General features: G+C 41.9%; 2 protein-coding genes across 2 annotated transcripts; one reads left to right on the top strand and one right to left on the bottom strand.

The window, feature by feature from the left end:
• Positions 1–535: 535 nt before the first annotated feature.
• Positions 536–1,652, top strand: LOC146288406 (uncharacterized). The gene is made up of 2 exons (XM_084698004.1): positions 536–681; positions 1,104–1,652. Exon 2 carries the CDS (start codon positions 1,109–1,111, stop codon positions 1,586–1,588), a length of 480 nt encoding a protein of 159 aa, XP_084554130.1. The 5' UTR covers positions 536–681; positions 1,104–1,108; the 3' UTR covers positions 1,589–1,652.
• A 21,140-nt stretch (positions 1,653–22,792) lies between these two features.
• Positions 22,793–27,331, bottom strand: LOC146288405 (stomatin-like). Its single transcript, XM_084698300.1, has 7 exons — positions 27,209–27,331; positions 25,866–25,969; positions 25,703–25,775; positions 25,446–25,528; positions 24,815–25,018; positions 23,917–24,051; positions 22,793–23,527 (listed from the first exon to the last, which is right to left on the bottom strand). Exons 1-7 carry the CDS (start codon positions 27,270–27,272, stop codon positions 23,339–23,341), a joined length of 852 nt encoding a protein of 283 aa, XP_084554426.1. The 5' UTR covers positions 27,273–27,331; the 3' UTR covers positions 22,793–23,338.
• Between the last annotated feature and the right edge of the window lie 357 nt (positions 27,332–27,688).

Below are 27,688 nucleotides of genomic sequence, written 5' to 3'. Positions count from 1 at the left end.
ATATAAAACATATATTACATATATCCCAACCAGTTTAAGCCATGTATAAAAATGCTATTAAAATGGATGTATAAAAATGGTAACTCATTGTGTTATATCACAAAGTTCATTGAAGTTCAGTGAAGCAGAACTTCAATGATGTACTGCAGGATGATGAGGTAAGGGGTGACAGGTGTGGAGGGTTCAGGCAGGACAGGAACATACAAAAACAAGCGTACCAGGAGGGGGCGTAAAAGGGACAGGAACCAGACAGCTGCAGTGGCAGTCACAACTACCTTTCTCTCTCTCCTACAGTTTCATTTGTACATTTTCTGCACGAGAACAATTTCTCTGAAATAGAAAACGAAAGTTGCCGTGAATCCTTAAAATGACTCGTAACCCAAGAATTCCAGTGTACCAACACTGCTACTTGTTGCAAAAGCCAAATTAACTTAAAACCTGAAAACTTGACTTAACTCTATAATAACCTTACAACACTCACAACTAACACCAACATTACAACTAACTTGAAATAAATCTTTGGTTATTATACATCTTTGCAGATGCTATGAAGTGAAACCACACCCATAGTATGTTTGTGATATGACACGCCTTCAAAACTTTTATAGTCGAACAAGGAGACAAAAAGACAGAGCTACTAAGATTGACCAGAACACTGATCCTGTACAATTCTAATACAAGGTAAGTTTTCAATAAATAACTTTCTTTAGATCCACAATGTGGGACATATGAGTTATCAGTATTGGCAGTAGTATTTTCCCATGACATTAGGGTTTATTTGAAGTTTCTTATTGAATGTAATGTGTGTGTGGTGAAGGTCGGGCAAAAGGTGCATTTCAAAATAACGACCAGCATCAATGCAGAATTTTTGTGTTTAACACAACAAATGTGTCACGTTACTTTAGGTATATGACTCGATTAAGATTTGGTAACGACACATATTCTACATCATCACGGTACAACATAATGAGAGAATAATTCACAATTTTGACCATGCAACTGGTTTGACATTTCTTCAAGTATGTACAAGTAAAGATAAAGGTATTGTGGCAGACAGATGGCTGACATTGTATTTGGTGGTTAACCTGTGTTCTTCTCTACAGCTACCATGTGGGCAGAGAATGACTTTGTACTTCCTCATGGAGTCCAACGACTGGTCCTGCAGGAACCTGAGCAGAACCAGACCTACATCATGTACCACGGCACCACCAGGCAGAGCGCCCAGAGCATCATGAGTCATGGCTTCAAACAATCAATGGACGGCATGTTGGGGCCGGGGGTGTACGTGAGTCGAGACCTGCAGAAGGCCAGCCGCTACCCCCTGAACCTGCCTGAACATCAGAGGGTGGTCATCAGGATGGTGGCCAATGTGGGTAAGGTGAAGAGAATTGACTACCAGGGCCACCCCATGCAGAAGACCTGGAACCAACACGGTTTTGACACTGCCTGGGTGCCACCAAAGTGTGGCATGGTGCCCAGTGGTCTGGAGGAGGACTGCATCTGGGATCCAAGTCGCATACAATTTATAGATGTCATTGAACCAAGAATCTCTGACTATCGTGGATCAGAAGCAATGCTCAACATGTGATTTAGCTTCACTGTCTGGTAAACATTTGAATTGGCCCAAATAAATGTTTACATGCTCTCTGAAATTGTCTGAAATTAATTTTAAATGACTCTCGTACTAGACACACGTGTGGTGCCTCCGTTAATTTATAGGGTACGTCCACCTGTCTCATGGGAAACTAAAGATTGAGAAGTTGTTACTATTTGAAAGTATGCATTACACAAATGCATTACACAAGGTGTTAAGAAATAGCACTTGATTACAGAACGAGCATATCATAGAGAACTTATAGGAAACAGCATTTAGTCACAGAGTAAAGTGACTAAAGTGAGTGAGTGAGTGTTTGTTTGTTTGTTTCCGATTAACCTGGAGGATAATAGCCAAATGGAACAAGATACAGACAAACTCTACTTTAAAATAACACAAAACCGGTCCTTTTACATTTATGATGACAATATAACAAGGAAAAGGTGCAGGACTCAAGACTTTGATATTGGATATGGATAAAAAGATTTTGCTCAGAGTTCTGACAGAAAGAAGACTGAGGAAAGGTGATGCTCGATTCTGATTAGTCAAGACTCTCTCTGTCCTGTATTTGTAAGAAAAGTTTCCTGCTGCAGCTGCTTTCACTAGAATAATTGCCCTGAAATTGAAAACCAAACTTGGTGGGAAACTTTAAAATGACACGTAACCCAAAAATTCCAATGTACCTACACTGCTACTAGTTGCAAATGACAAATAAACTTGAAACTTGTTTTAACTCTATAATGACCTTACAATACTCTGAAAAGATAACCTGAAAAGAAAGTAGTGTTTTGGTTATTGTACATCTCCACAGATGCTACAAAGAGGAACCACACCTACTGTATGTTAGCATGACACACCTAAAAAGCCTTACAGTACAACAAAGAGACAAAAAGACACAGAGCTGCTATCGACCAGAACACAGATCCTGTCCAGATCTAATACTAGGTGAGTACACAGTAAAACACGTTTTAGATGTACAATGTGGATTTTGTGTGGATTCTCGGAATTCAATAATAATTTTCTTGACATTAGGGTTAGTTTGAAGTTCCTTATCAAATGTAATGTGTGTGTAGTGAAGTCGGGCAAAAGGTACATTTCACAATAATGACCACCATCAATGAATTGTAGTTGTGGTTAACACAACAATCTTTTTACCTAAAGGTATTTGACTCAATTTCGATTTGCTAACGACAGATATTTCAAAATAAATGTTGGAATTTGTATTGTAGTTTAGATTAGGGACTTGTGGTACAACATAATGAGAGAGCAATGCACAACTTTGACCAGGCATCTGGTTTCACATTTATTCAAATATTTACAAATATATGTAAAGGCATTTTGCAGACAGATGGCTGACATCGTACTTGGTGGTTAACCTGTGTTCTTCTCTACAGCTACCATGTGGGCAGAGAATGACTTTGTACTTCCTCATGGAGTCCAACGACTGGTCCTGCAGGAACCTGAGCAGAACCAGACCTACATCATGTACCACGGCACCACCAGGCAGAGCGCCCAGAGCATCATGAGTCATGGCTTCAAACAATCAATGGACGGCATGTTGGGGCCGGGGGTGTACGTGAGTCGAGACCTGCAGAAGGCCAGCCGCTATCCCCTGAACCTGCCTGAACATCAGAGGGTGGTCATCAGGATGGTGGCCAATGTGGGTAAGGTGAAGAGAATTGACTACCAGGGCCACCCCATGCAGAAGACCTGGAACCAACACGGTTTTGACACTGCCTGGGTGCCACCAAAGTGTGGCATGGTGCCCAGTGGTCTGGAGGAGGACTGCATCTGGGATCCAAGTCGCATACAATTTATAGATGTCATTGAACCAAGAATCTCTGACTATCGTGGATCAGAAGCAATGCTCAACATGTGATTTAGCTTCACTGTCTGGTAAACATTTGAATTGGCCCAAATAAATGTTTACATGCTCTCTGAAATTGTCTGAAATTAATTTTAAATGACTCTCGTACTAGACACACGTGTGGTGCCTCCGTTAATTTATAGGGTACGTCCACCTGTCTCATGGGAAACTAAAGATTGAGAAGTTGTTACTATTTGAAAGTATGCATTACACAAATGCATTACACAAGGTGTTAAGAAATAGCACTTGATTACAGAACGAGCATATCATAGAGAACTTATAGGAAACAGCATTTAGTCACAGAGTAAAGTGACTAAAGTGAGTGAGTGAGTGTTTGTTTGTTTGTTTCCGATTAACCTGGAGGATAATAGCCAAATGGAACAAGATACAGACAAACTCTACTTTAAAATAACACAAAACCGGTCCTTTTACATTTATGATGACAATATAACAAGGAAAAGGTGCAGGACTCAAGACTTTGATATTGGATATGGATAAAAAGATTTTGCTCAGAGTTCTGACAGAAAGAAGACTGAGGAAAGGTGATGCTCGATTCTGATTAGTCAAGACTCTCTCTGTCCTGTATTTGTAAGAAAAGTTTCCTGCTGCAGCTGCTTTCACTAGAATAATTGCCCTGAAATTGAAAACCAAACTTGGTGGGAAACTTTAAAATGACACGTAACCCAAAAATTCCAATGTACCTACACTGCTACTAGTTGCAAATGACAAATAAACTTGAAACTTGTTTTAACTCTATAATGACCTTACAATACTCTGAAAAGATAACCTGAAAAGAAAGTAGTGTTTTGGTTATTGTACATCTCCACAGATGCTACAAAGAGGAACCACACCTACTGTATGTTAGCATGACACACCTAAAAAGCCTTACAGTACAACAAAGAGACAAAAAGACACAGAGCTGCTATCGACCAGAACACAGATCCTGTCCAGATCTAATACTAGGTGAGTACACAGTAAAACACGTTTTAGATGTACAATGTGGATTTTGTGTGGATTCTCGGAATTCAATAATAATTTTCTTGACATTAGGGTTAGTTTGAAGTTCCTTATCAAATGTAATGTGTGTGTAGTGAAGTCGGGCAAAAGGTACATTTCACAATAATGACCACCATCAATGAATTGTAGTTGTGGTTAACACAACAATCTTTTTACCTAAAGGTATTTGACTCAATTTCGATTTGCTAACGACAGATATTTCAAAATAAATGTTGGAATTTGTATTGTAGTTTAGATTAGGGACTTGTGGTACAACATAATGAGAGAGCAATGCACAACTTTGACCAGGCATCTGGTTTCACATTTATTCAAATATTTACAAATATATGTAAAGGCATTTTGCAGACAGATGGCTGACATCGTACTTGGTGGTTAACCTGTGTTCTTCTCTACAGCTACCATGTGGGCAGAGAATGACTTTGTACTTCCTCATGGAGTCCAACGACTGGTCCTGCAGGAACCTGAGCAGAACCAGACCTACATCATGTACCACGGCACCACCAGGCAGAGCGCCCAGAGCATCATGAGTCATGGCTTCAAACAATCAATGGACGGCATGTTGGGGCCGGGGGTGTACGTGAGTCGAGACCTGCAGAAGGCCAGCCGCTATCCCCTGAACCTGCCTGAACATCAGAGGGTGGTCATCAGGATGGTGGCCAATGTGGGTAAGGTGAAGAGAATTGACTACCAGGGCCACCCCATGCAGAAGACCTGGAACCAACACGGTTTTGACACTGCCTGGGTGCCACCAAAGTGTGGCATGGTGCCCAGTGGTCTGGAGGAGGACTGCATCTGGGATCCAAGTCGCATACAATTTATAGATGTCATTGAACCAAGAATCTCTGACTATCGTGGATCAGAAGCAATGCTCAACATGTGATTTAGCTTCACTGTCTGGTAAACATTTGAATTGGCCCAAATAAATGTTTACATGCTCTCTGAAATTGTCTGAAATTAATTTTAAATGACTCTCGTACTAGACACACGTGTGGTGCCTCCGTTAATTTATAGGGTACGTCCACCTGTCTCATGGGAAACTAAAGATTGAGAAGTTGTTACTATTTGAAAGTATGCATTACACAAATGCATTACACAAGGTGTTAAGAAATAGCACTTGATTACAGAACGAGCATATCATAGAGAACTTATAGGAAACAGCATTTAGTCACAGAGTAAAGTGACTAAAGTGAGTGAGTGAGTGTTTGTTTGTTTGTTTCCGATTAACCTGGAGGATAATAGCCAAATGGAACAAGATACAGACAAACTCTACTTTAAAATAACACAAAACCGGTCCTTTTACATTTATGATGACAATATAACAAGGAAAAGGTGCAGGACTCAAGACTTTGATATTGGATATGGATAAAAAGATTTTGCTCAGAGTTCTGACAGAAAGAAGACTGAGGAAAGGTGATGCTCGATTCTGATTAGTCAAGACTCTCTCTGTCCTGTATTTGTAAGAAAAGTTTCCTGCTGCAGCTGCTTTCACTAGAATAATTGCCCTGAAATTGAAAACCAAACTTGGTGGGAAACTTTAAAATGACACGTAACCCAAAAATTCCAATGTACCTACACTGCTACTAGTTGCAAATGACAAATAAACTTGAAACTTGTTTTAACTCTATAATGACCTTACAATACTCTGAAAAGATAACCTGAAAAGAAAGTAGTGTTTTGGTTATTGTACATCTCCACAGATGCTACAAAGAGGAACCACACCTACTGTATGTTAGCATGACACACCTAAAAAGCCTTACAGTACAACAAAGAGACAAAAAGACACAGAGCTGCTATCGACCAGAACACAGATCCTGTCCAGATCTAATACTAGGTGAGTACACAGTAAAACACGTTTTAGATGTACAATGTGGATTTTGTGTGGATTCTCGGAATTCAATAATAATTTTCTTGACATTAGGGTTAGTTTGAAGTTCCTTATCAAATGTAATGTGTGTGTAGTGAAGTCGGGCAAAAGGTACATTTCACAATAATGACCACCATCAATGAATTGTAGTTGTGGTTAACACAACAATCTTTTTACCTAAAGGTATTTGACTCAATTTCGATTTGCTAACGACAGATATTTCAAAATAAATGTTGGAATTTGTATTGTAGTTTAGATTAGGGACTTGTGGTACAACATAATGAGAGAGCAATGCACAACTTTGACCAGGCATCTGGTTTCACATTTATTCAAATATTTACAAATATATGTAAAGGCATTTTGCAGACAGATGGCTGACATCGTACTTGGTGGTTAACCTGTGTTCTTCTCTACAGCTACCATGTGGGCAGAGAATGACTTTGTACTTCCTCATGGAGTCCAACGACTGGTCCTGCAGGAACCTGAGCAGAACCAGACCTACATCATGTACCACGGCACCACCAGGCAGAGCGCCCAGAGCATCATGAGTCATGGCTTCAAACAATCAATGGACGGCATGTTGGGGCCGGGGGTGTACGTGAGTCGAGACCTGCAGAAGGCCAGCCGCTATCCCCTGAACCTGCCTGAACATCAGAGGGTGGTCATCAGGATGGTGGCCAATGTGGGTAAGGTGAAGAGAATTGACTACCAGGGCCACCCCATGCAGAAGACCTGGAACCAACACGGTTTTGACACTGCCTGGGTGCCACCAAAGTGTGGCATGGTGCCCAGTGGTCTGGAGGAGGACTGCATCTGGGATCCAAGTCGCATACAATTTATAGATGTCATTGAACCAAGAATCTCTGACTATCGTGGATCAGAAGCAATGCTAAACATGTGATTTAGCTTCACTGTCTGGTAAACATTTGAATTGGCCCAAATAAATGTTTACATGCTCTCTGAAATTGTCTGAAATTAATTTTAAATGACTCTCGTACTAGACACACGTGTGGTGCCTCCGTTAATTTATAGGGTACGTCCACCTGTCTCATGGGAAACTAAAGATTGAGAAGTTGTTACTATTTGAAAGTATGCATTACACAAATGCATTACACAAGGTGTTAAGAAATAGCACTTGATTACAGAACGAGCATATCATAGAGAACTTATAGGAAACAGCATTTAGTCACAGAGTAAAGTGACTAAAGTGAGTGAGTGAGTGTTTGTTTGTTTGTTTCCGATTAACCTGGAGGATAATAGCCAAATGGAACAAGATACAGACAAACTCTACTTTAAAATAACACAAAACCGGTCCTTTTACATTTATGATGACAATATAACAAGGAAAAGGTGCAGGACTCAAGACTTTGATATTGGATATGGATAAAAAGATTTTGCTCAGAGTTCTGACAGAAAGAAGACTGAGGAAAGGTGATGCTCGATTCTGATTAGTCAAGACTCTCTCTGTCCTGTATTTGTAAGAAAAGTTTCCTGCTGCAGCTGCTTTCACTAGAATAATTGCCCTGAAATTGAAAACCAAACTTGGTGGGAAACTTTAAAATGACACGTAACCCAAAAATTCCAATGTACCTACACTGCTACTAGTTGCAAATGACAAATAAACTTGAAACTTGTTTTAACTCTATAATGACCTTACAATACTCTGAAAAGATAACCTGAAAAGAAAGTAGTGTTTTGGTTATTGTACATCTCCACAGATGCTACAAAGAGGAACCACACCTACTGTATGTTAGCATGACACACCTAAAAAGCCTTACAGTACAACAAAGAGACAAAAAGACACAGAGCTGCTATCGACCAGAACACAGATCCTGTCCAGATCTAATACTAGGTGAGTACACAGTAAAACACGTTTTAGATGTACAATGTGGATTTTGTGTGGATTCTCGGAATTCAATAATAATTTTCTTGACATTAGGGTTAGTTTGAAGTTCCTTATCAAATGTAATGTGTGTGTAGTGAAGTCGGGCAAAAGGTACATTTCACAATAATGACCACCATCAATGAATTGTAGTTGTGGTTAACACAACAATCTTTTTACCTAAAGGTATTTGACTCAATTTCGATTTGCTAACGACAGATATTTCAAAATAAATGTTGGAATTTGTATTGTAGTTTAGATTAGGGACTTGTGGTACAACATAATGAGAGAGCAATGCACAACTTTGACCAGGCATCTGGTTTCACATTTATTCAAATATTTACAAATATATGTAAAGGCATTTTGCAGACAGATGGCTGACATCGTACTTGGTGGTTAACCTGTGTTCTTCTCTACAGCTACCATGTGGGCAGAGAATGACTTTGTACTTCCTCATGGAGTCCAACGACTGGTCCTGCAGGAACCTGAGCAGAACCAGACCTACATCATGTACCACGGCACCACCAGGCAGAGCGCCCAGAGCATCATGAGTCATGGCTTCAAACAATCAATGGACGGCATGTTGGGGCCGGGGGTGTACGTGAGTCGAGACCTGCAGAAGGCCAGCCGCTACCCCCTGAACCTGCCTGAACATCAGAGGGTGGTCATCAGGATGGTGGCCAATGTGGGTAAGGTGAAGAGAATTGACTACCAGGGCCACCCCATGCAGAAGACCTGGAACCAACACGGTTTTGACACTGCCTGGGTGCCACCAAAGTGTGGCATGGTGCCCAGTGGTCTGGAGGAGGACTGCATCTGGGATCCAAGTCGCATACAAATTCTAGGTCTCATCCAACCAAGAATCTTTGACTATCGTGGATCAGAAGCAATGCTCAACATGTGATTTAGCTTCACTGTCTGGTAAACATTTGAATTGGCCCAAATAAATGTTTACATGCTCTCTCAAACTGTCTGAAATTCTTTTTTAAATGATTCTCGTACTAGACACACGTGTGGTGCCTCCGTTAATTTATAGGGTACGTCCACCTGTCTCATGGGAAACTAAAGATTGAGAAGTTGTTACTATTTGAAAGTATGCATTACACAAATGCATTACACGAGGTGTGGGGAAATAGCACTTGATTAAAGAATGAGCAATATCATAGAGAACTTATAGGAAACAGCATTTAGTCACAGAGTAAAGTGACTAAAGTGAGTGAGTGAGTGTTTGTTTGTTTCCGATTAACCTGGGGGATAATAGCCAAATGGAACAAGATACAAACAAACTCTACTTTAAAATAACACAAAACCGGTCCCTTTACATTTATGATGACAATATAACAAGGAAAAGGTGCAGGACTCAAGACTTTGATATTGGATATGGATAAAAGGATTTTGCTCAGAGTTCTGACAGAAAGAAGGCTGAGGAAAGGTGATGCTCGATTCTGGTTAGTCAAGACTCTCTGTCCTGTATTTGTAAGAAAAGTTTCCTGCTGCAGCTGCTTTCACTAGAATAATTGCCCTGAAATTGATAAACAAACTTGGTGGGAAACTTTAAAATGACACGTAACCCAAGAATTCCAATGTACCTACACATTAAGTTATTTATTTAGCAGACGCTCTTATACACTGAGAGAAAAACACTGAGACACAGAGCTGCTATCGACCAGAACACTGATCCTGTCCAGATCTAATACAAGGTGAGTACACAGTAAAACATTTATTAGACGTACAATGTGGAACTTTGTGTGGATTCAGTAAGACACAAAAAGCATTTACACACACAACACATCCTATTATATAGCCTCACATGAGTAAAATCTTCCACCTGCATGCTGCGATTTAACAATGTGCTAGTTGTTTCTTCCCACGTTTGGCCAAGGCCAACCTGTCTTTGATAAAGCCAACATCCGTGCGCACTCACTATCTCACTCCAACTATCCAAGTTCACCCCCTTCTACTCAGCCAATGAGCATCCCCCTCAATGAGACCGACGTATGACCCTCCTTACTTATCTGGATAGGTCAGCTTGACCCAGTCCTTACTTCTTCCGTTGAGTGAACATAGATCCCAGAATCAGTAGTAACCCAAACGCAAGGCCTTCAAGTATGAGTGTTCCCAGCTGTTAACCCTTGGCAACTTCTCTCTTCACTGTCCTAGGGAGCCATGCGTCATGATTCTTGCCTCACTGTCTGGTAAACATTTGATTTGGCCATAATAAATGTTTACCTGCTATCTGAAATGGTCTGAAATGTATTTGAAATGACTCCTGTACAAAGCACACATGTGTTATGCCTCTGCTTATTCATATGGTATGTCCACCTGTCTCATGGCAAACTAAAGATTGGGTTTCAGTGAGAAGTTGTTACTGTTTGAGAGTATGTTATTAAAGTTTCTGTAGAGACTTTTCATTGAGCTTTCAAGTTTGTACAAGATCATGAAGAAAATGTAATGTCACTTGATTTCCAAACGGTGGTTTATTATATTGGAGTATCAAAACAAGTCAATTAGAAAAATAACTGTTATGTATTTAATTAAATAGAAACTATTGAACCTTTCAAACTTGACCATTATCAAGCACATGTATATGTTCTGTACATTCATTCTTATATTTCAGAGTACCCATCCCTGAGTTTATTTCTTATTAGTTGAGAGGTCACATTTTGTTATGTCATTGTCATTTCAACCATACTGTTCTGCTCCTCTCTCACCAACCGTCTCTGGAGGAAGGGATCCCTCTCTAAATTGCTCCTTCCAAAGTTTCTTCAATTTTTTTCTCCCGTTGGAAGTTTTTCCTTGTCTTCCTTGTGGGTTTAGGCTGGTTGAGGGGCAGTTCTATGTACAAATACATTTGATTGGATTGAATTTGATTGGCTGGACCTGATGTTAGTTTCTTTTAGGATCACAATGACTCTTATTGAGAGACGTGTTGTTCTTGTTGGTTACTTGTAACTGACTTTGACAAGGTAAAATTGGTTTTGCAATCAATGACCCCTTTAAAAGATAAAAGATCAAATGTTGGAGGCGACCACAGGGCAACCACAGGGCGCAGAAATGCACAGAAATGTCCAAAGTCATCCCTCCCTTCCATTGCATGTGCAAGCAATCATTTACACGATACCCATGTGCTAGAGTTGGCTCTATGTACACTTCATTTACACAGAAATTGAAGAATAGTTGAGCACCTGGAAAAACACAGCGATCACAGTGGCAAGACTGAACAGGTGCCTTTAATGTGGAGCTGTAGGTGGATCATGTGACATGCCCCCTCTTCCATTGTATATGAATGTAAGGATGAAATCTCTTAACAGGTAGACCGGACAGAGGCACAACGAAAATCTGCATATCAATGAATAAACAACTTTCTACTTACAAAGTGTGTGTGGCTTTTCATTCAGTACACAGGTGTGTGTCTATTTGTGTGTGTGTGTGTGTAGCAAACAGCATGCTTTTGCATTCTGCTATTTTTCACTGCCAAATAAAATAAGGAAAAACACATATTTTTTACATCAGAGGAGACTTTGGGCTTGGGTCCGCACTTGGTTTCCTGACAATATCACCACCAGCCATCACTGTTGACTAATGATTCAAAATAAGGAGCTTTAACACCACCCTCATCATACTCTTTGACAAGCTGTGACCTTTTAATATAGGCTTATGGGTTGTATTCCTCCATAAACACGGGGAAATGTTATCTAATAAAGTTTTAAGAGATTTTTATCCCTAAATTCTCAACCTCAGATTTGACACTAATTGAAGCAATTGAAGAGCCAGCACTGCATGAATGGGTAGTCACATTTATTAATATTGAGCGACAGTCCTGAAGCATCAGAGAAAAAGGAAATTGTATAAAGAGTTTTATCCACCATTGACTCATCTTTGAGTCAATGATGGGTCATCCGCAAATTTACTTATTTTATATTCTTTGACAAGAATTATTTGGGTTGCCAATATGAAAAGCCTAGGGGATATAGGGAATCCCTGACGAATGACACGTAGTATACTAAACCTAGGGGTCATTCCAGGATTCAGGGAAACACAGCTGCTTATGTCAGTGTAAAATATCTTAATGACCTTACAAAAGTGTTCCCCAAAACCCAAAAAGTGTAAAGCGTCCAACAAAAATGGAAGTTCAATACTGTTGAATGAAGAAATAACACGTAGCTTTCAGTAGTAATATAATCTCTGTAATCTAACATATCAAGTGTCAGCCGGGTGTTATTATGTATATTTCTACCTTTAAAAAAAAGCTGACTAGTCATCTACTAGTTTTGCTAAACACCCATCTAATCAGTTGGAACACACAAGGGCCAATTACATTACAAGGTTATAGGCCTCCAATTGTCCAGTAGAAGTTTATCTTTATTGGGTTTATAGATTAAGGTGATAAATACAAAGCTTCATTGTATGAGATAAATGTTCTAAAGAAACACATTCCAGTAAGGCATTATAAAGCAGCAATCTGATGTCAATTAAAAAAAGGTGAAGAATTCTATATTTAAAACGTCTGGACAAGGTGACTTCCCCTTCGACATCTGCGTAATTGCTTCATCTAATTCTTCAATTTTTAGTTTTTCCTCCATGACGTTCATGGATCATCCAGCACTTTATAACCCTTCAATTTACAAAAAAAAGAACAATTTCCCTCTGAAAAATTGGATTCATACAAATTGCTTCAAAAAAATCTCTTGATGAGCAGTTTGTGAATTGTCTTTTTGGTTTGTCTTTGTTTTTCCAGACTAAAAAAGAAGGAATCATTTTCTTTCACCTTCTTCTAACCTTGAACCTATATAGGCCCCTTTTGGTTTATCCAAATTGAAATGATCCAATTTTTATTGGAGACTATTTAACAGGGGTATGTAGACTTTTTACATCCACTGTACCATATAAATAAACAGATGCACCACGTGTGCCTAGTATAAAAGTCACTTGAACAGATTTCAGACCATTTTATTGAGCATGTAAACATTTATTGAGGCCAATTTAAATGTTTCCCAGACAGTGAGAATGAATCATATGTTGGACATTGCTTCTGAATCATCACAGGCAGTCATTCTTGGGTAGATGACACATTGAGGTCGAATGCGTTTTGGATCCCAGATGCAGTTCTCCTCCAGACCACTGGGCACCATACCGCACATGGGTGGCACCCAGGCAGTGTCATAACCGTGTTGGTGCCAGGTCCTCTGCAAGGGGTGGCCCTGGTAGTCTATTTTCTTCACTTTACCCGTACTGGCGGTCATCCTGATGACCACCCTCATATATTCAGGCAGGTTCACAGGGTAGCGGCTGGCCTTCTGCAGGTCTCGAGTCACGTACACCCCCGGGCCCAACATGCCGTCCTTTGATTGTTTGAAGCCATGACTCATGATCCTCTGGGCGTTCTCCCTGGTGGTGCCGTGGTACATGACGTAGATCTTCCTTTCCTCAGGTTCCTGGAGCACCATTCGTTGGATTCCTTCAGGAAGTTCAAAGTCATCCTCTTCCCACATGGTAGCTGTAGAGAAGAACACAGGTTAACCACCAAGTACGATGTCAGCCATCTGTCTGCCACAATACCTTTATGTTTACTTGTACATATTTGAATACAAGTCAAAACCCGTTGCATGATCAAAGTTGTGAATTATTCTCTCATTATGTTGTACCACAAGTTCCTGATGTAAACTACAGTACATATTCCCCCCAAAAATGATCGAATCTGTGTCAAATCGTAATCAAGTCAAATACCAAAAGTAATATAACACAATTGTTGTGTTAAACACAGCTATTCAGCATTGACGGAGGTCATTATTGTGAAATGCACCTTTTGCCCGACCTTCACGACACAAACATTACATTCAATAAGAAACTTCGAACTAACCCTAATGTCACAGGAAAATGTAATTACTATTGAAATCGGAGAATCCACACACATGTCCCACATTGTGCAACTAGAAAAAGTTACTTATTGAGTACTTACCTTGTATTAGACCTGGACTGGATCTGTGTTCTGGTTGATCTTAGTGGCTCTGTGTCTTTTTGTCTCCTTGTTCTCCTATAAAAGCTTTTTAGCTGTGTCATATTTCAAATGTACAGTAGGTGTGGTTTCACTTTATAGCATCTGTAAAAGATGTATGATAACCAAAAACAAAGAGATATCTAATCAATGTTATATATCTTATCCCTGGAACCATTCAGTGGTTCAATGGAAATGGGATCCTAACACACCAATATTTTACAATAGCTTATTAAAATCTGGAGGATTATATTCAAGGCCTGCCCCACCCAATAAACAAACTAAACATTTGTTTAGGACCCTGCGATTGGGCCTTTTATATTTGTAACAAAGACAAATGTTTAGCCAATCAAAAGGGCCCCATACACTATTTTTGCTTAGGACCCCCAAAACCCTAAGGCCCATGGCCGCACGAATTAAGGGCGCTGAGGGTGCTGACAGCACGAGAATTTAAAATGATATGACTTGAAAATCCACCACCGCGGCACCACCCGGCAACATTAACCAGCCCCCCACACACACACACACACACTGTAAAAAATAATAATTAAATTACGGCAATTTTTCTGTAATTTATACATGTTTTTTTTCTGTATTTCTGAATGACGGGAAATACAGATTGAAAGACAATTGCAAACTGTAAATTTAAAATGTTTAATCAAAATTACAGCCAAATGTTGTTGCTTAAAAATACACAAAAATTTCTGTTTGTTACAAATTTTTATAACATTTTCACCAAAATGTTCTGTTAAAACACATAATTTCAAAACTGTGTTGTTATGTGCATTAAGTTAACGGCATTACCCAGAATGCAGTTGGCATACGGGCAGTAGACTGAGATAGGTGTTAGAAGTCGCCCAGGAAAGGTTTGAGCAAAACCCACGCTGACCGTGTGAGCGTATAGACCAATTATTTGTTTGTAAACATTCGGGATGCGCGCGCAATATGGTTGCAGAAAACTGGGAAAGGTTAGCATTTAAAACGGCAAAAGGACCACACGGATCATACAAATAGTTAGATTTAAAAAGGCCAAAAAGGTCGAAGAGGACAGCCTTTAAGAGAGAAAGTGATTCCCCATTGATCTATCACATCAGAATTTTGATTTGGATCACGAAAGTCTTGAAATTTGAGTGAGAATGTCGCCCGGTGGACCGCATAGTCGGGTGGCAGCCATGTCTTCACGCCATGTCACAAAGTTCATACTTTTCCAGTTTTACAGTCAATTCTACATCTAAAAAGTCGAGCAGGGAAGCTTTCAAGAGATATGGGAATTCTGCTTTTAGCCAGCTAGTCCGATTATTTTTGTGATTTGTTTAAAACTGGCAATCTTAGTGAGACTGCGTCCCCGTTTTGACGTTAGCATCAGTCAGACTCGGGTCGCTCACTGGCAGTGTGCACAATATTTTGTATTTCACTCCATTCTACACCAGAAACGTCAGGGAGGACTGCCTATTGTAGATACAAGCCTGCTAGCCAGCATCTTGGATTTCTTTATCCAAGCAAGTTTTATTCGTCATTTGCCTGAGATAGGGACCTCCATTGGCCAGGCTAGTTTTGCCCGAGCCAGCCTAGTTTTGCCCGTTCACTCCATTCTACCCCAAAAACGTCAGGGAGAACTGCCTGTTGTAGATACGAGCCTGCTGAAGATAGCCAGCATCTTGGATTTCTTTAACCAAGCCTGTTTCATTCGTCATTTGTCTGAGAAAGCGACCTCCGTTAGCCAGGCTAGTTTTGCCCGATCACTTAGTCAGGCTATTTAAAGGTATCGGGGTCAAGTGACTTTTGTGCATAGACAAGTGAAACGTAAATGTACTTGTCCAAAGGACAAGTGCCTTAAACAGTTAATGTCGAGCACTGCAATCCAGTGGCCAGAGATATAAGATGACCTGATGGACACTCCAAGTGTAATAGACCCGGGAGAAGTTCGACTTTTGCAACCGACATGCGCAGTTGAGCCTGCTTGACAGTCGTGTGACGTAGGGTGATAACTGGTTTATTGTAAACTGCACTTCACGGCATAACATGGTGTCAGAAGTAGAACTTCTGTGAAGCGACGGAGAGAACGGCGCACTGACGAAAGATTTGAGCAAGTTGGAGCTGAACAGAAAGTAGGCTACCAGACGGCTAGTCAACGTCAACGCTGGCGTAGAAACTTAGCAGCGAGAGCAAGGGAGAAGAACGTGAAGAGAACAAATGGAGTGATGTGGCCGAGGCACTCGGTAGAGCCTTCAACGTCGTCACCTTCGCTAGAAACGTCCTCAACTTCGCAAGAAACGTTCAGAGAAATGATTCCACAACGAAATACAATCATGGATAAGCTAAGTCCACCCACACCCATGCAGTTTACTGGCAATCTTGCTGATTATTGGAAACGTTTCAAACAAAGATTTGAAATATATCTAGCTGCAAGTGGAATAGTATGGAACGCCGAGTTAGTCAAAATTAAATAAATAGGTAAATAAATAGATAAATACATACATAAATAAATATGGCTATGGAATAAACTCTGAAATTAAAAAAGATGGCAATAAATATATAAATATAGCATTATATAATTACATAGCTGAATCCATTTACCGACATCAATAAATAAATAAATGTATTTATTTCAAAATGACGTTTTTGTAAAGACAACATTTATTTATTTCATGGGACTTTTACACGCCACATTTATTTCCACACTACATTTATTTCAGTGCTGTATTTATTTCACATCTCACATGCAAACGAGAGGGGCGTGGTTATCGTCAGACCAACGCAGCAGCTATGCAACCTGTATGGGGGTGACAGTGGAATCGCACTGCCGAACGGCATGGCTTCTCAGGATACTATTTTGGCACAGATAGTAGATTTTGTAGAGGTACTTGGGCGGATAAGTGCTCTACAGAACATAGCTATTGAAGTCTTAAATAGTTTGAGACTTATCGAGCACTGTTCGTGTGCAAGATGTACAGGTAGTGGGGGGTGATAAGTGCCAGGTAATGTTAGCTAACACAGCTAGCAACAAAGAAGACAATCACTGCCACCACCGCTACATCGCTCTGCTATTATGTGGATAACTAGGTCGATAAGGCACCTGATTATAACGATCTAGCCTCACCATTATGCCATGCATTACCATTTAGTGAGACGAGACCTGAAGTGAAGCCAGACCATTCCAGACATTACCCATACCTTTGGATTTACAGTAGGCTACTGCTTCAAATTGAAGTCAAGTTTCTTAACGCATTGTTATTATTGGCAATTTAAAGTTGCAATTAACCAAGACGTGTCAAGACCAAGACCCATTCAACACGGTACACCAGCGGTCCCCAACCCCCGGGCCGCGGACCGGTACCGGTCCGTGGGTCATTTGGTACCGGTCCGCAGAGAAAGAATAAATAATTACATTATTTCAGTTTTATTTAAAAAAAAGAAGCACTTTAAATATTTGTTTTTGTGTTGCGTCTTATTTTGAAGGCATGTTTAAATGTTACCATAGCGACCAGAGAGTGTTTGGGGCAAAGCGGGGCAGAGCCGCAGAGACATGGACATAATAAGGGCAGAGAGGATTCATGTTATGTTGTTGGCACGATGTTACGAGGCCGCTGCTAATAAAGTTGCATAAGAGTACACAGTGGATTCACGTTTATTATTGTATTTAGAAAATGCCACCGTTTGTATGCCGGTCGTATCATTTTATTTTATGTATTTATGCGCCACGCCTTAAAGGCCGGTCCGTGAAAATATTGCAACATTAAACCGGTCCGTGGCGCAAAAAAGGTTGGGGACCGCTGCGGTACACAATAACCAAACCCAGATATTAGGTACAGGTTTATGGAATTATTCAATATTAAATAAAACCACTACCACTGGACTCGTTTTAATGACCATTCAGTGACAAAACGGGTTTGGCTGTTCATATGTGCCAATACAGCACAACACTACTAGCTGTACAGTAGCTAGCTCTAGCTGAAATGGCCACACTGATGTCGTCCTTTTATTATTTTGTCAGCTAGCTAGCCGGATAGCCAGCCATTGGCCTACAGTTGCCGACTTCGAGACCGGTGATAGCCAACATACCACCTAGGAAGACATAGTGTTGGCAGTGATTGTTAGCTTTGCAGACCACGAGTTCCACGTCACACGAGCGAAAGCCATGTTTATAAAGGTAACTTCAGCGCAACCTCATAGCTATCAAAGATCAAGTCCCCACACGTAGGCTACTAAGTCACCGCCATCACTCCCATACAAAGGCAGAGACGACACAGACATTAAGGTCAAAGCTTGTCTACATTGTATGCTTTTCGGCAGTGCGATGCCACTGTCACCCCCATACAGGTAGCATAGCTATCTGCTGCGTTGGTCTGACGATAACCACGCCCCTCTCGTTTGCATGTGAGATGTGAAATAAATACAGCACTGAAATAAATGTGGAGTGGAAATAAATGTGGTGTGTACATGTGGAAAAAAATGTGGTGCGTAAAAGTCTCAAAAAATAAATAAATGTGGCATTAGGAAATAAAAGTCCCATGAATTAAATACATGTTGTCTTTACAAAAACGTCATTTTTAAATAAATAAATGTATTTATTTATTGATGTTGGTAAATGGATTCAGCTATATAATTATATAATGTTATATTTATGTATTTATTACCATCTTTTTTTATTTCAGAGTTTATTTCATAGCCGTATTTATTTATGTATGTATTTCTATTCATTTACCTATTTATTTATTGATTTAATTTGGACTAACTCGGCGTTCCATAGAATAGGAGGTAGAGATGAGAAAGTACAAGTGCAAATTATTTTGCATGTAATTGGGGAAGATGCACTGGACATCTTCAATAGCTTTAAAATTGAAGATGAAAATCTTAAATTGTCAACGGTGGTGGTTTAATTTGAAGCATACTTTATACCCACTAAAAACATCACGTACGTAAGTAAGTAGTCAGCTGACTACAGTACACTCAAAGTGAAAAGCAAGATTCATCCTGTGAATGTTACAGTGACAGGCTTTACAGGAGAAAGTGTGCCCGTTAAAGGGAGTTGTTTAGCGACTTTTCAGCACAAGGGCCAGAGCCTAAAGTGCAGCCAATATTGGGCCTATCTGCCTGTAAAAATCTCAAGCTTGTCAAAAGTGCTCATAGTTGCCTCAGAGCCAAACAATGATCAAGATGCACTCATGACTGAGTACAAGGATATTTTTGAGGGACTAGGCTGTTTACCTGGTGAGCACAAAATACATATTGATGAGACTGTTGCACCAGTAGTTCATGTGTGGCACTGTGTATTAAAAGACAAAGGATTATTTGACCCCCCCTTTTTAATATTTATGCCAAAGTCAACAAGCTAAACACAGATTCTGTTGTATAATATATCACAAGGTATATTGAAAGGGTTACATTATTGATGAACGCGTATTCACCAGCAGAGGGCGCTCTAGGCCTTACAGGTGGATGGGCATTGGTGACTGACACCAGTAGCGCCGAAGTAGGACAGTACAAGTATAGCTGATGAATGTTTGCTACGCGAAAGAGCGCATCTTTAATGTAAACTGTTTATATTTCCCAACAGGTATGTTGTAATACACACTAGCTAAATGTATAGTAGAGATTAGACGTTCCCCTGTTTTAATAGGAACATTGAAGTTGGCCATGGCTAAGGGTGGTGATGTTGTATTTGGACGAGTCAGTGTTTAAGATCGCGGCGCCAATCGCAATGACGCGGCTAAATAAATAAGCTAGTTACGTCCTGTGTGGGGTTAGGGTTAGTGTAATAACTGTGTGGCTATGTGTGGTTGGGGACCGGGAGTGATGACAGACTGTTTGATGCATGATGAAACGGGTGAATGGGTCGGGAGACGGAATGAGCCGTGGGTATTGATGAACGGGGCCGAGCTAGACCCCGCTAGCACGCTAATGCTAAGGCTAATAGCCGTTGGGTATTTCCTCCCGGTCACGTCACTTAAAGGGACAGTATAGCGTTTGGATAAGAGTGTAATAGTCTGGTCAAATGCTGTTGTGTTGGTTTGAGAGTAGCCTAATGTTATTTGAAGGCTCTGTCATTTGAGTTTATGCATTTATGTTTACCTTTATTTACAGTATGCTTAAATAGGTATTTCTATGATTAATGTGTATTATAAAGTGTAATGTTATTAAGAGCATGTATTTTGGAGAAGTATTAGATTAGATTCTATGGACCAGTAGCGCCGAAGTAGGACAGTACAAGTATAGCTGATGAATGTTTGCTACGCGAAAGAGCGCATCTTTAATGTAAACTGTTTATATTTCCCAACAGGAAATAAATGTGTTGCAGAGAAAAGAACAGAGCTTCATTTCTTAAACCTGTAACACATGCATGCAAGAAAGTTCCTATTGCACTAAGTGAGAGACTGACAGAGGAATTAGCAAGCATGGAAAATCTTAACGTCATAAAGAAAATTGATGAACCGACAGATTGGGTGAGCTCACTAGTGATAGTGCAAAAGACAAATGGTGCATTGAGGATATGTTTGGATCCCAGAGATCTGAACAAAGCTGTAAAAAGAAAACACTTCAAGTTGCCAACACGCGAAGAGATAATGTCGAAGTTTGCTGGTGCCAAATGGTTCAGTAAACTTGATGCATCCTCAGGTTTTTGGCAAATGAAGCTTAATGAGGCTAGTTCAAGACTCTGCACCTTTAATACACCTGAAGGGCACTACCGCTTCCTTTGCCTGCTGTATGGGATACAGTCTGCTCCGGAAGTCTACCACAAGACGATCCACACAATATTTGAGAACATCCCTGGGGTCACGACCATAATGGATGACGTCATCGCCTGGGGGTCAACAAAGATGGAACACGACACACGGCTGAGGCAAGTACTGGACCGGACACGAACCATCAACCTGAAACTCAACAAAGACAAATGTGAGTTTGCAGTCAAGTCACTTACCTTTATTGGAGATGTCGTATCCGAGGAGGGGGTGAGTCCTGACCCGAGGAAGACGTCAGCCATTGCAAACATGGAGAAACCCCAAAACAAGGAAGAGGTGAGGCGTTTCCTTGGGTTGGTGATCTACCTTGCAAAATTCATCCCCAGGCTGTCCACCGTTTCAGCACCATTAAGAATGCTGTTAGAGCAGAACAATGAGTGGATGCGGCAACATCAGCAAGAAAAGTGTTTCCAGACACTGAAAAACATCTTGACCTCAGAGCCTGTGCTCAAGTTCTACGACCCAAAGAGGAACACAAGAATCTCAGCGGATGCATCACAGCATGGCCTAGGAGCTGTCCTTCTACAGCTGCATGAGGAGACCTGGCAACCAGTGGCCTACGCATCTAGGGCCCTGACGAGTGCAGAGGTCTTCTATGCACAAATTGAGAAGGAGTTGCTGGCCTCAACGTATGCATGTGAACGCTTCCATCAATACGTATACGGACAAGCCGTCGAAGTTGAAACAGACCATAAACCGTTGCTCGCCATCATGTCCAAGCCATTGACTGACTGTCCAATGAGAATACAGCGCATGTTGATTAGGCTGCAGAAATATGACGTGAAGATGATGTAAACACCTGAAAAATACATGTATACGGCTGATGCGCTCTCTAAAGCTGTGGACAAACGATGAAAGACAGGACAGCGAGAAATGCACTGGCATACAAGCGTATGTTGATATGATCATGACGTCACTTCCAGTGTCAAGCGAAAGAACAGAACAGATCAGAAAAGAAACTGCAAAGGACGAGACGATGAAAGAGCTCAAGAAGATGATCTCAAGAGGATGGCCTGAACACAAAAGCGACTGTCCACTACAAGTTCAAGACTACTGGACATACAGAACTGAGTTGTCAGTCGTCGATGACATAGTGTTCAAGGGTAATAAAATCGTAATTCCATCTTCCATGCGCAAAGACATGCAAAGAAAGATACTTGAAGGGCTCTTGGGGGAAGAGAAGTGTAAACGCAGAGCACGTGAGGTCATGTATTGGCCAAGAATGAACCAAGACATTGGCCACACTATGGCCTTGTGCAAAATTATCTTGACCTATAGACCTAAGCAGCAAGCAGAGCGACTCAAGACGTACCCTTCGCCAGACAGACCATTTCAAAGATTGGGAGCAGATTTGTTTGACTGTCATGGTAAGAGCCATAAAGTGGTGACAGATTACCTTTCCAACCGAGACTAGTTCAGGACACGTTTCTGCTGCACAGATAACACAGCCCAAACCTAGGCCTTTCTTCCTGACCACTGGATACCCCACATGCCTGCCTACCTGCCCTATAATCAATAAACCACGAAATCATCTACCCAAGAATGACCCATGTCCAACAAATGATTCAGCCTAATTGATTGATTTGGCCATAATAAATGTTTACCTGCTATCTGAAATGGCCTGAAATGTATTTGAAATGACTCCTGTACAAAGCACATATGTGTGATGCCTCTGCTTATTCATATGGTATGTCCACCTGTCTCATGCCAAACTAAAGATTGGGTTTCAGTGAGAAGTTGTTACGGTTTGAAAGTATGTTATTAAAGTTTCTGTAGAGACTTTTCATTGAGCTTTCAGGTTTGTACAAGATCATGAAGAAAACGTAATGTCACTTGATTTCCAAACGGTGGTTTATTATATTGGAGTATCAAAACAAGTCAATTAGAAAAATAACTGTTATGTATTTAATTAAATAGAAACTATTGAACCTTTCAAACTTGACCATTATGAAGCGCATGTATATGTTCTGTACATTCATTCTTACATTTCAGGGTTACCCATCCCTGAGTTTATTTCTTATTATTTGAGGTCACATTTTGTAATTTCATAGTCATTTCAACCTTACTCATGCGGGATGGCAATCAAACGGTAAACAGCAAATGCATTGCATGAGGTGTTGAGAAATAGCACTTGATTACACAATGAGCATTTCATAGAGAACTTGTACAAAACACTATTTAGTCACAGAATAAAACCACAAACATTGGAGTCACAGGTTCTACGTATTTATGTTGGTTGAGGAAACGGTGCTATGCCCACGGCTCTCCGAGGTCATCAAAAGAGGTCCGTACATGCACAAGGAAGAAGTAAAAGGGTTTGGGATTCCTGACGAGCGCCAAGACTAATCTTAAGAGCCGGCGGGGCGCAGGTTGATGACCTCACTTCTTCATGAAGTGGCTGATAATGTCCATGGGCACGGGGAAGATGATGGTGGAGTTCTTCTCGGCGGCGATGGTGCTGAGGGTCTGCAGGTAGCGCAGCTGGAGGGCGGAGGGGGACTCGGAGATCACCAGGGAGGCCTCCTTCAGGGCGCGAGACGCGTTCATCTCTCCCTCCGCGGCGATCACCTGCAGGTAGACACACACACACACAGGAGGCAGGTGAGGGATGGAGCCCCATGCCCAACAGGTTCACAACACTGTTTGCTCTCCATGTGTGTCTTAGATGTTTCCCTCTTCCAATATGCCTGGCTCAAACGAATGGGTCTCAAACATACAAGGCAGTGGACCACAAGGACCAGGATTGGGAAAAAAAAAGGCAGTTCGACACTACAGGAGACATGAGTAGACATTTTGTGCGCAAGTGCGTGCGTGTGCATTTGTACCGCACGCTCGCAGGCATTTTTAATGTATTTTCATATCTGCGTATGCGTGCGGGATCAAACGCTTCCGTGTCTGCCAATCGAAGCAAATGAGCGCGCTTGTTTTGGCGCTTGCTGCCCTGTCTGCGCGGGTACCTTGGCCCTGGCCTCGCGGGACGCCTCCGCCTCGGCCGCCATGGCTCTCTGCAGCTGGTGAGGCAGCTTCACGTCCTTGATCTCCACGCGCTCCACCTTGATCCCCCACACGTCTGTGGCCACATCCAGCGTGGACTGCGGAGGGAGGGGAGGGGTTAGCGCGTTAGCCGCACAGCCGACACACCTGACACACACACTTCCTGCACTGTTCGTTCTCTGCGATGCAGGAAGGGAACAGGAAGTCAAAGAGGACGTCTCTCTGACAATCCCGCTTCCTGCCACTGGTTTGTGCTGATAATGCAGTCGACAGCATGTTATTTGTACGTCGCTTTAGTAAAAATGATATTAAAATGTTAATAATACATCATGTGTGTTAAATAGATCCTGTTTATTCTAATCCCTCGTCAAGAGTTTTGGTCAAGCACAGAGATGGCAAGACTACCAACTAACAGTCGCCATTATCCTGTACAATTAACAGCATGCTCAACATACACTCTCGAGGGCTTTGTTGCTTCGAGAATAGGTTGTTTTCCATGAGGTACCAATTGTCTGGTTGGCCTACGAGGACTCTCTGGAGAGGTCAACTCCTTCCCCAGGGAAGCAAGCAGGGTTGTCCCTCTTCTCATCCCTCGCAGTTTTTTCCTCATTTACACCTCACCACCTTCACCCCCTTCTTTCATCATCCCTCTACACCTTTTCATTTCACTACCTCTTTCTTTTTTGCTTGGTCACCTTCCTCCGTCCAAAGGTTCTCTCACATACTGTATTACTTTCCTTTAAATCGTGACAATCATGTCCACTAGGAGGCGGCCTTCAGCCAATGTCATCCACGATTAAAGCCTCCAAAGTGAAAGTCCATTGATTGTTTCGGCCACGTCGATGTCCCACTGCTTTATACCTGCATGCTGTGAGAGATGCCCTCTCGGTCCGACAGAACCTCGGCTAGGTTCTTGGTTCCCAGGACGTTCCTGAGGGTGGTCTGGGCCAGCAGGCGGGTGGAGTAGTCGGCGTTGGTCACGTTGGCCACTGAGGAGATGGGGTCGTTGACCCGGAAGTACACCACGCCATCCACAGACACGGTCACGGAATCCTTGGTGAGGATCTACGACAGAGCGGGAGAGAAAGAGAGGGCGAAGGGGGGGGGGGGGGGGGGGGCGGTCAGAGGCAAAGAGAGCATGAGAGAGGGAGAGAAAGAGAGTGTGGGTGTGAGAAAGAGATGGAAACAACAGAGTTGTTGCTGTGAATGACGTCATTTTCTAGTATTTCTACTATATTCAGGGGCAGGGAGGAGGAGAGAGAGATATTATCAAACGACATAAAGCATTTGACTCGCGTTTGACCTCCAACTTTTCTTTGCGTGTGTGCGTCTGTGCGCGAATGCTATCAGATAACATTCTTTCACCGGCTCACCTCGGATACAACGAGAAAGGAAATGTTTTGAGATATTGCCGATTTTGTCGGAGAGACACTTTGAGTCGATCCGGTAGGGAGGAAGCTGTGCAGGGTTAAAGTGTGGCTGCTGGTTTTACCTCCTGAGGTGGGATGTCGAATGAAATGGTCCTCAAGTCCACTTTGATGAACGAGTCAGTACAGGGAAGCACGAAGAAGATACCTGGAGATGAGAGGAAGTGTGAAGGTCTTACTTCCTCCTGTTCTGTGTGTGTGTGTGTGTTTGTGTGTGACTGTGTGTGTGCATGCATGCATGCATGCACGTGTAAAGTTCACAACAGAAATCAACTACATAACAGTACTCAGACGTCATTGAGGGGCGTTTGATTTGTCTTACCGGGTCCCTTTGCCTTTTTGTCTGTAATGCGGCCCAGTCTGAAGATGACGGCGCGCTCATACTCTTGAACAATCTGTGACCCAGAGGAAAGTTGTTGAAAATCGTGATAACTCACAGGGGAGTGGCACCTGGTTAGGGTGAGTGACTGAGAACCACACCTCACCTTGACACACATGAAGATGGAGACGGGGAACGTGAGGAGGACAAACAGGCCAGAAAGGATGACCAGAAGCCAGCCGCAACATCCTTGAGAACCAGTCCTATCAGCTGAGAGAGAGAGAGAGGTTGGAGAGGGAGAGAGTCAATGAATGAGATGTCAAAACGGCAGTGATAAAGAGTGTGGGGGAATAAAACAAGAGAACAACGACGTCATATAATCAAATTGAATAAATCAAATGATATTGGAAGCGTGACAGCATGGATCAGTGGCAGACCTCCATTCTGCTAATGATGACATTGGTACATGTCCACAGTATTGACTCCTTGATTGATGGATGGGCGCATTACCCTGAAACCTGACCCGGAGATATTGTCTAAGAAACATGCTGTTTGCTACACACACACACACACACAAATAGGCATACACCTGTACTGAATGGAAAGCCACACACACCTTTGAACAGCTGAACACACATACATGCACACACACACATATGAGGTCCCGAGGGCAATAAAGTGAATCACCACGGAGCGTAGAAGGTTGTTTACTCATGTACAATGGGAGACAGGGCATGTCACATGATCCCCCTACTGCTCCATGTTAAAGGCACCTGTTCAGTCCCTCCACTGTGATCGCGGTGTTTTTCCAGGTGCTCAGGTATCTCGCTATTCTGTCATTTCGATGTAAATGATGTGTACATAGAGCCAACTCGAGCACATGGGTATCATGTACATGTTTGCTTGCACATGCAATGGGACGGATGCCTTTGGACATTTCTGCTTCTGCATGCCCCTGACGGTTGTCATGACAACAACAAAAATTGACATCAGTCGACCAAATACCAGCCACTGTAACCTGATGCTGCCCCCTACACAACGATGATTATAGATTACAAAACATGCCTGCGCGCAGACACACACACACACACACACAGTCACAAGCTCACACACAAGATCACATGTTCGGAGCTGAGTCATTGTAGTTCCCGTCTCCATGACAAGGACGCCAGTTGAGAACAGGTGGCCTCCATAATTGAATCAAGCCAGCCCTGTGGTTCCCTGCATCATTTCAACGTTTAATCTTTCAAACATATTGTTTCTCTCTCTCTCTCCATCCACACAGCTGGGAGGAGATAGACAGAGGCACGACCCTGACAGCAGTCATGGACCGAACAGACAACTGAGAGAGACAAAGACAGAGAGTGACTGAGGAAGGGAGAGTAAGGCAGAAATAAAATGAAGTGAACTGAGATAGAAAGACAGAGAGAGAGAGAGAGAGAGAGAGAGAGAGAGAGAAAGGATGAGAAACAAAAGGAGGGAAAAACATTTTTGGTTGTAAAAACGTACCTATCAGATCATCCGTGCTAATAACATGTCTCTTCTGGCTCTCCATTTCGCTCTCCATTTCCATGTGTTGTGTCGGCACTTCCTCCTACGAGTGTACCTGTGTGTGTTGGGGGGAGTGTATGAGGTCTGTGGAGCCAAGTTTTTTTAAATACAGTTACAGCCATAGGCTTGGCCAAAGGGGGTGTGGCTTTGTAGTAGATCATTATCAGACTTTTATTGTGAAGCAAGAGTGGTCACGGGATAGTAAAGAGTCATAATTAGGTAACCTGGGACATGCTGTTGGATAAGGCTGAGATATTGTATTTTATTTATTTTTTTCGGTAGGAAACTCGTGACAACACGACCCTATCCAATGTTTAGCTTTCCAGACTTGAGACAGAGAGCAAGGCACACTGGACTGGTGTGCAAACATACTGTATGTTTGTGCTTAGTTTTGTCATGTTTCATGGAACTTTCCTTTGACATGTAAACATTTTCCTC

Source organism: Hypomesus nipponensis, chromosome 5 (assembly GCF_054491055.1).
Source record: "Hypomesus nipponensis isolate SF chromosome 5, ASM5449105v1, whole genome shotgun sequence".
Classification (NCBI taxonomy): Eukaryota; Metazoa; Chordata; class Actinopteri; order Osmeriformes; family Osmeridae; genus Hypomesus; species Hypomesus nipponensis.
This window is presented reverse-complemented; position numbering and strand designations above follow the sequence as displayed.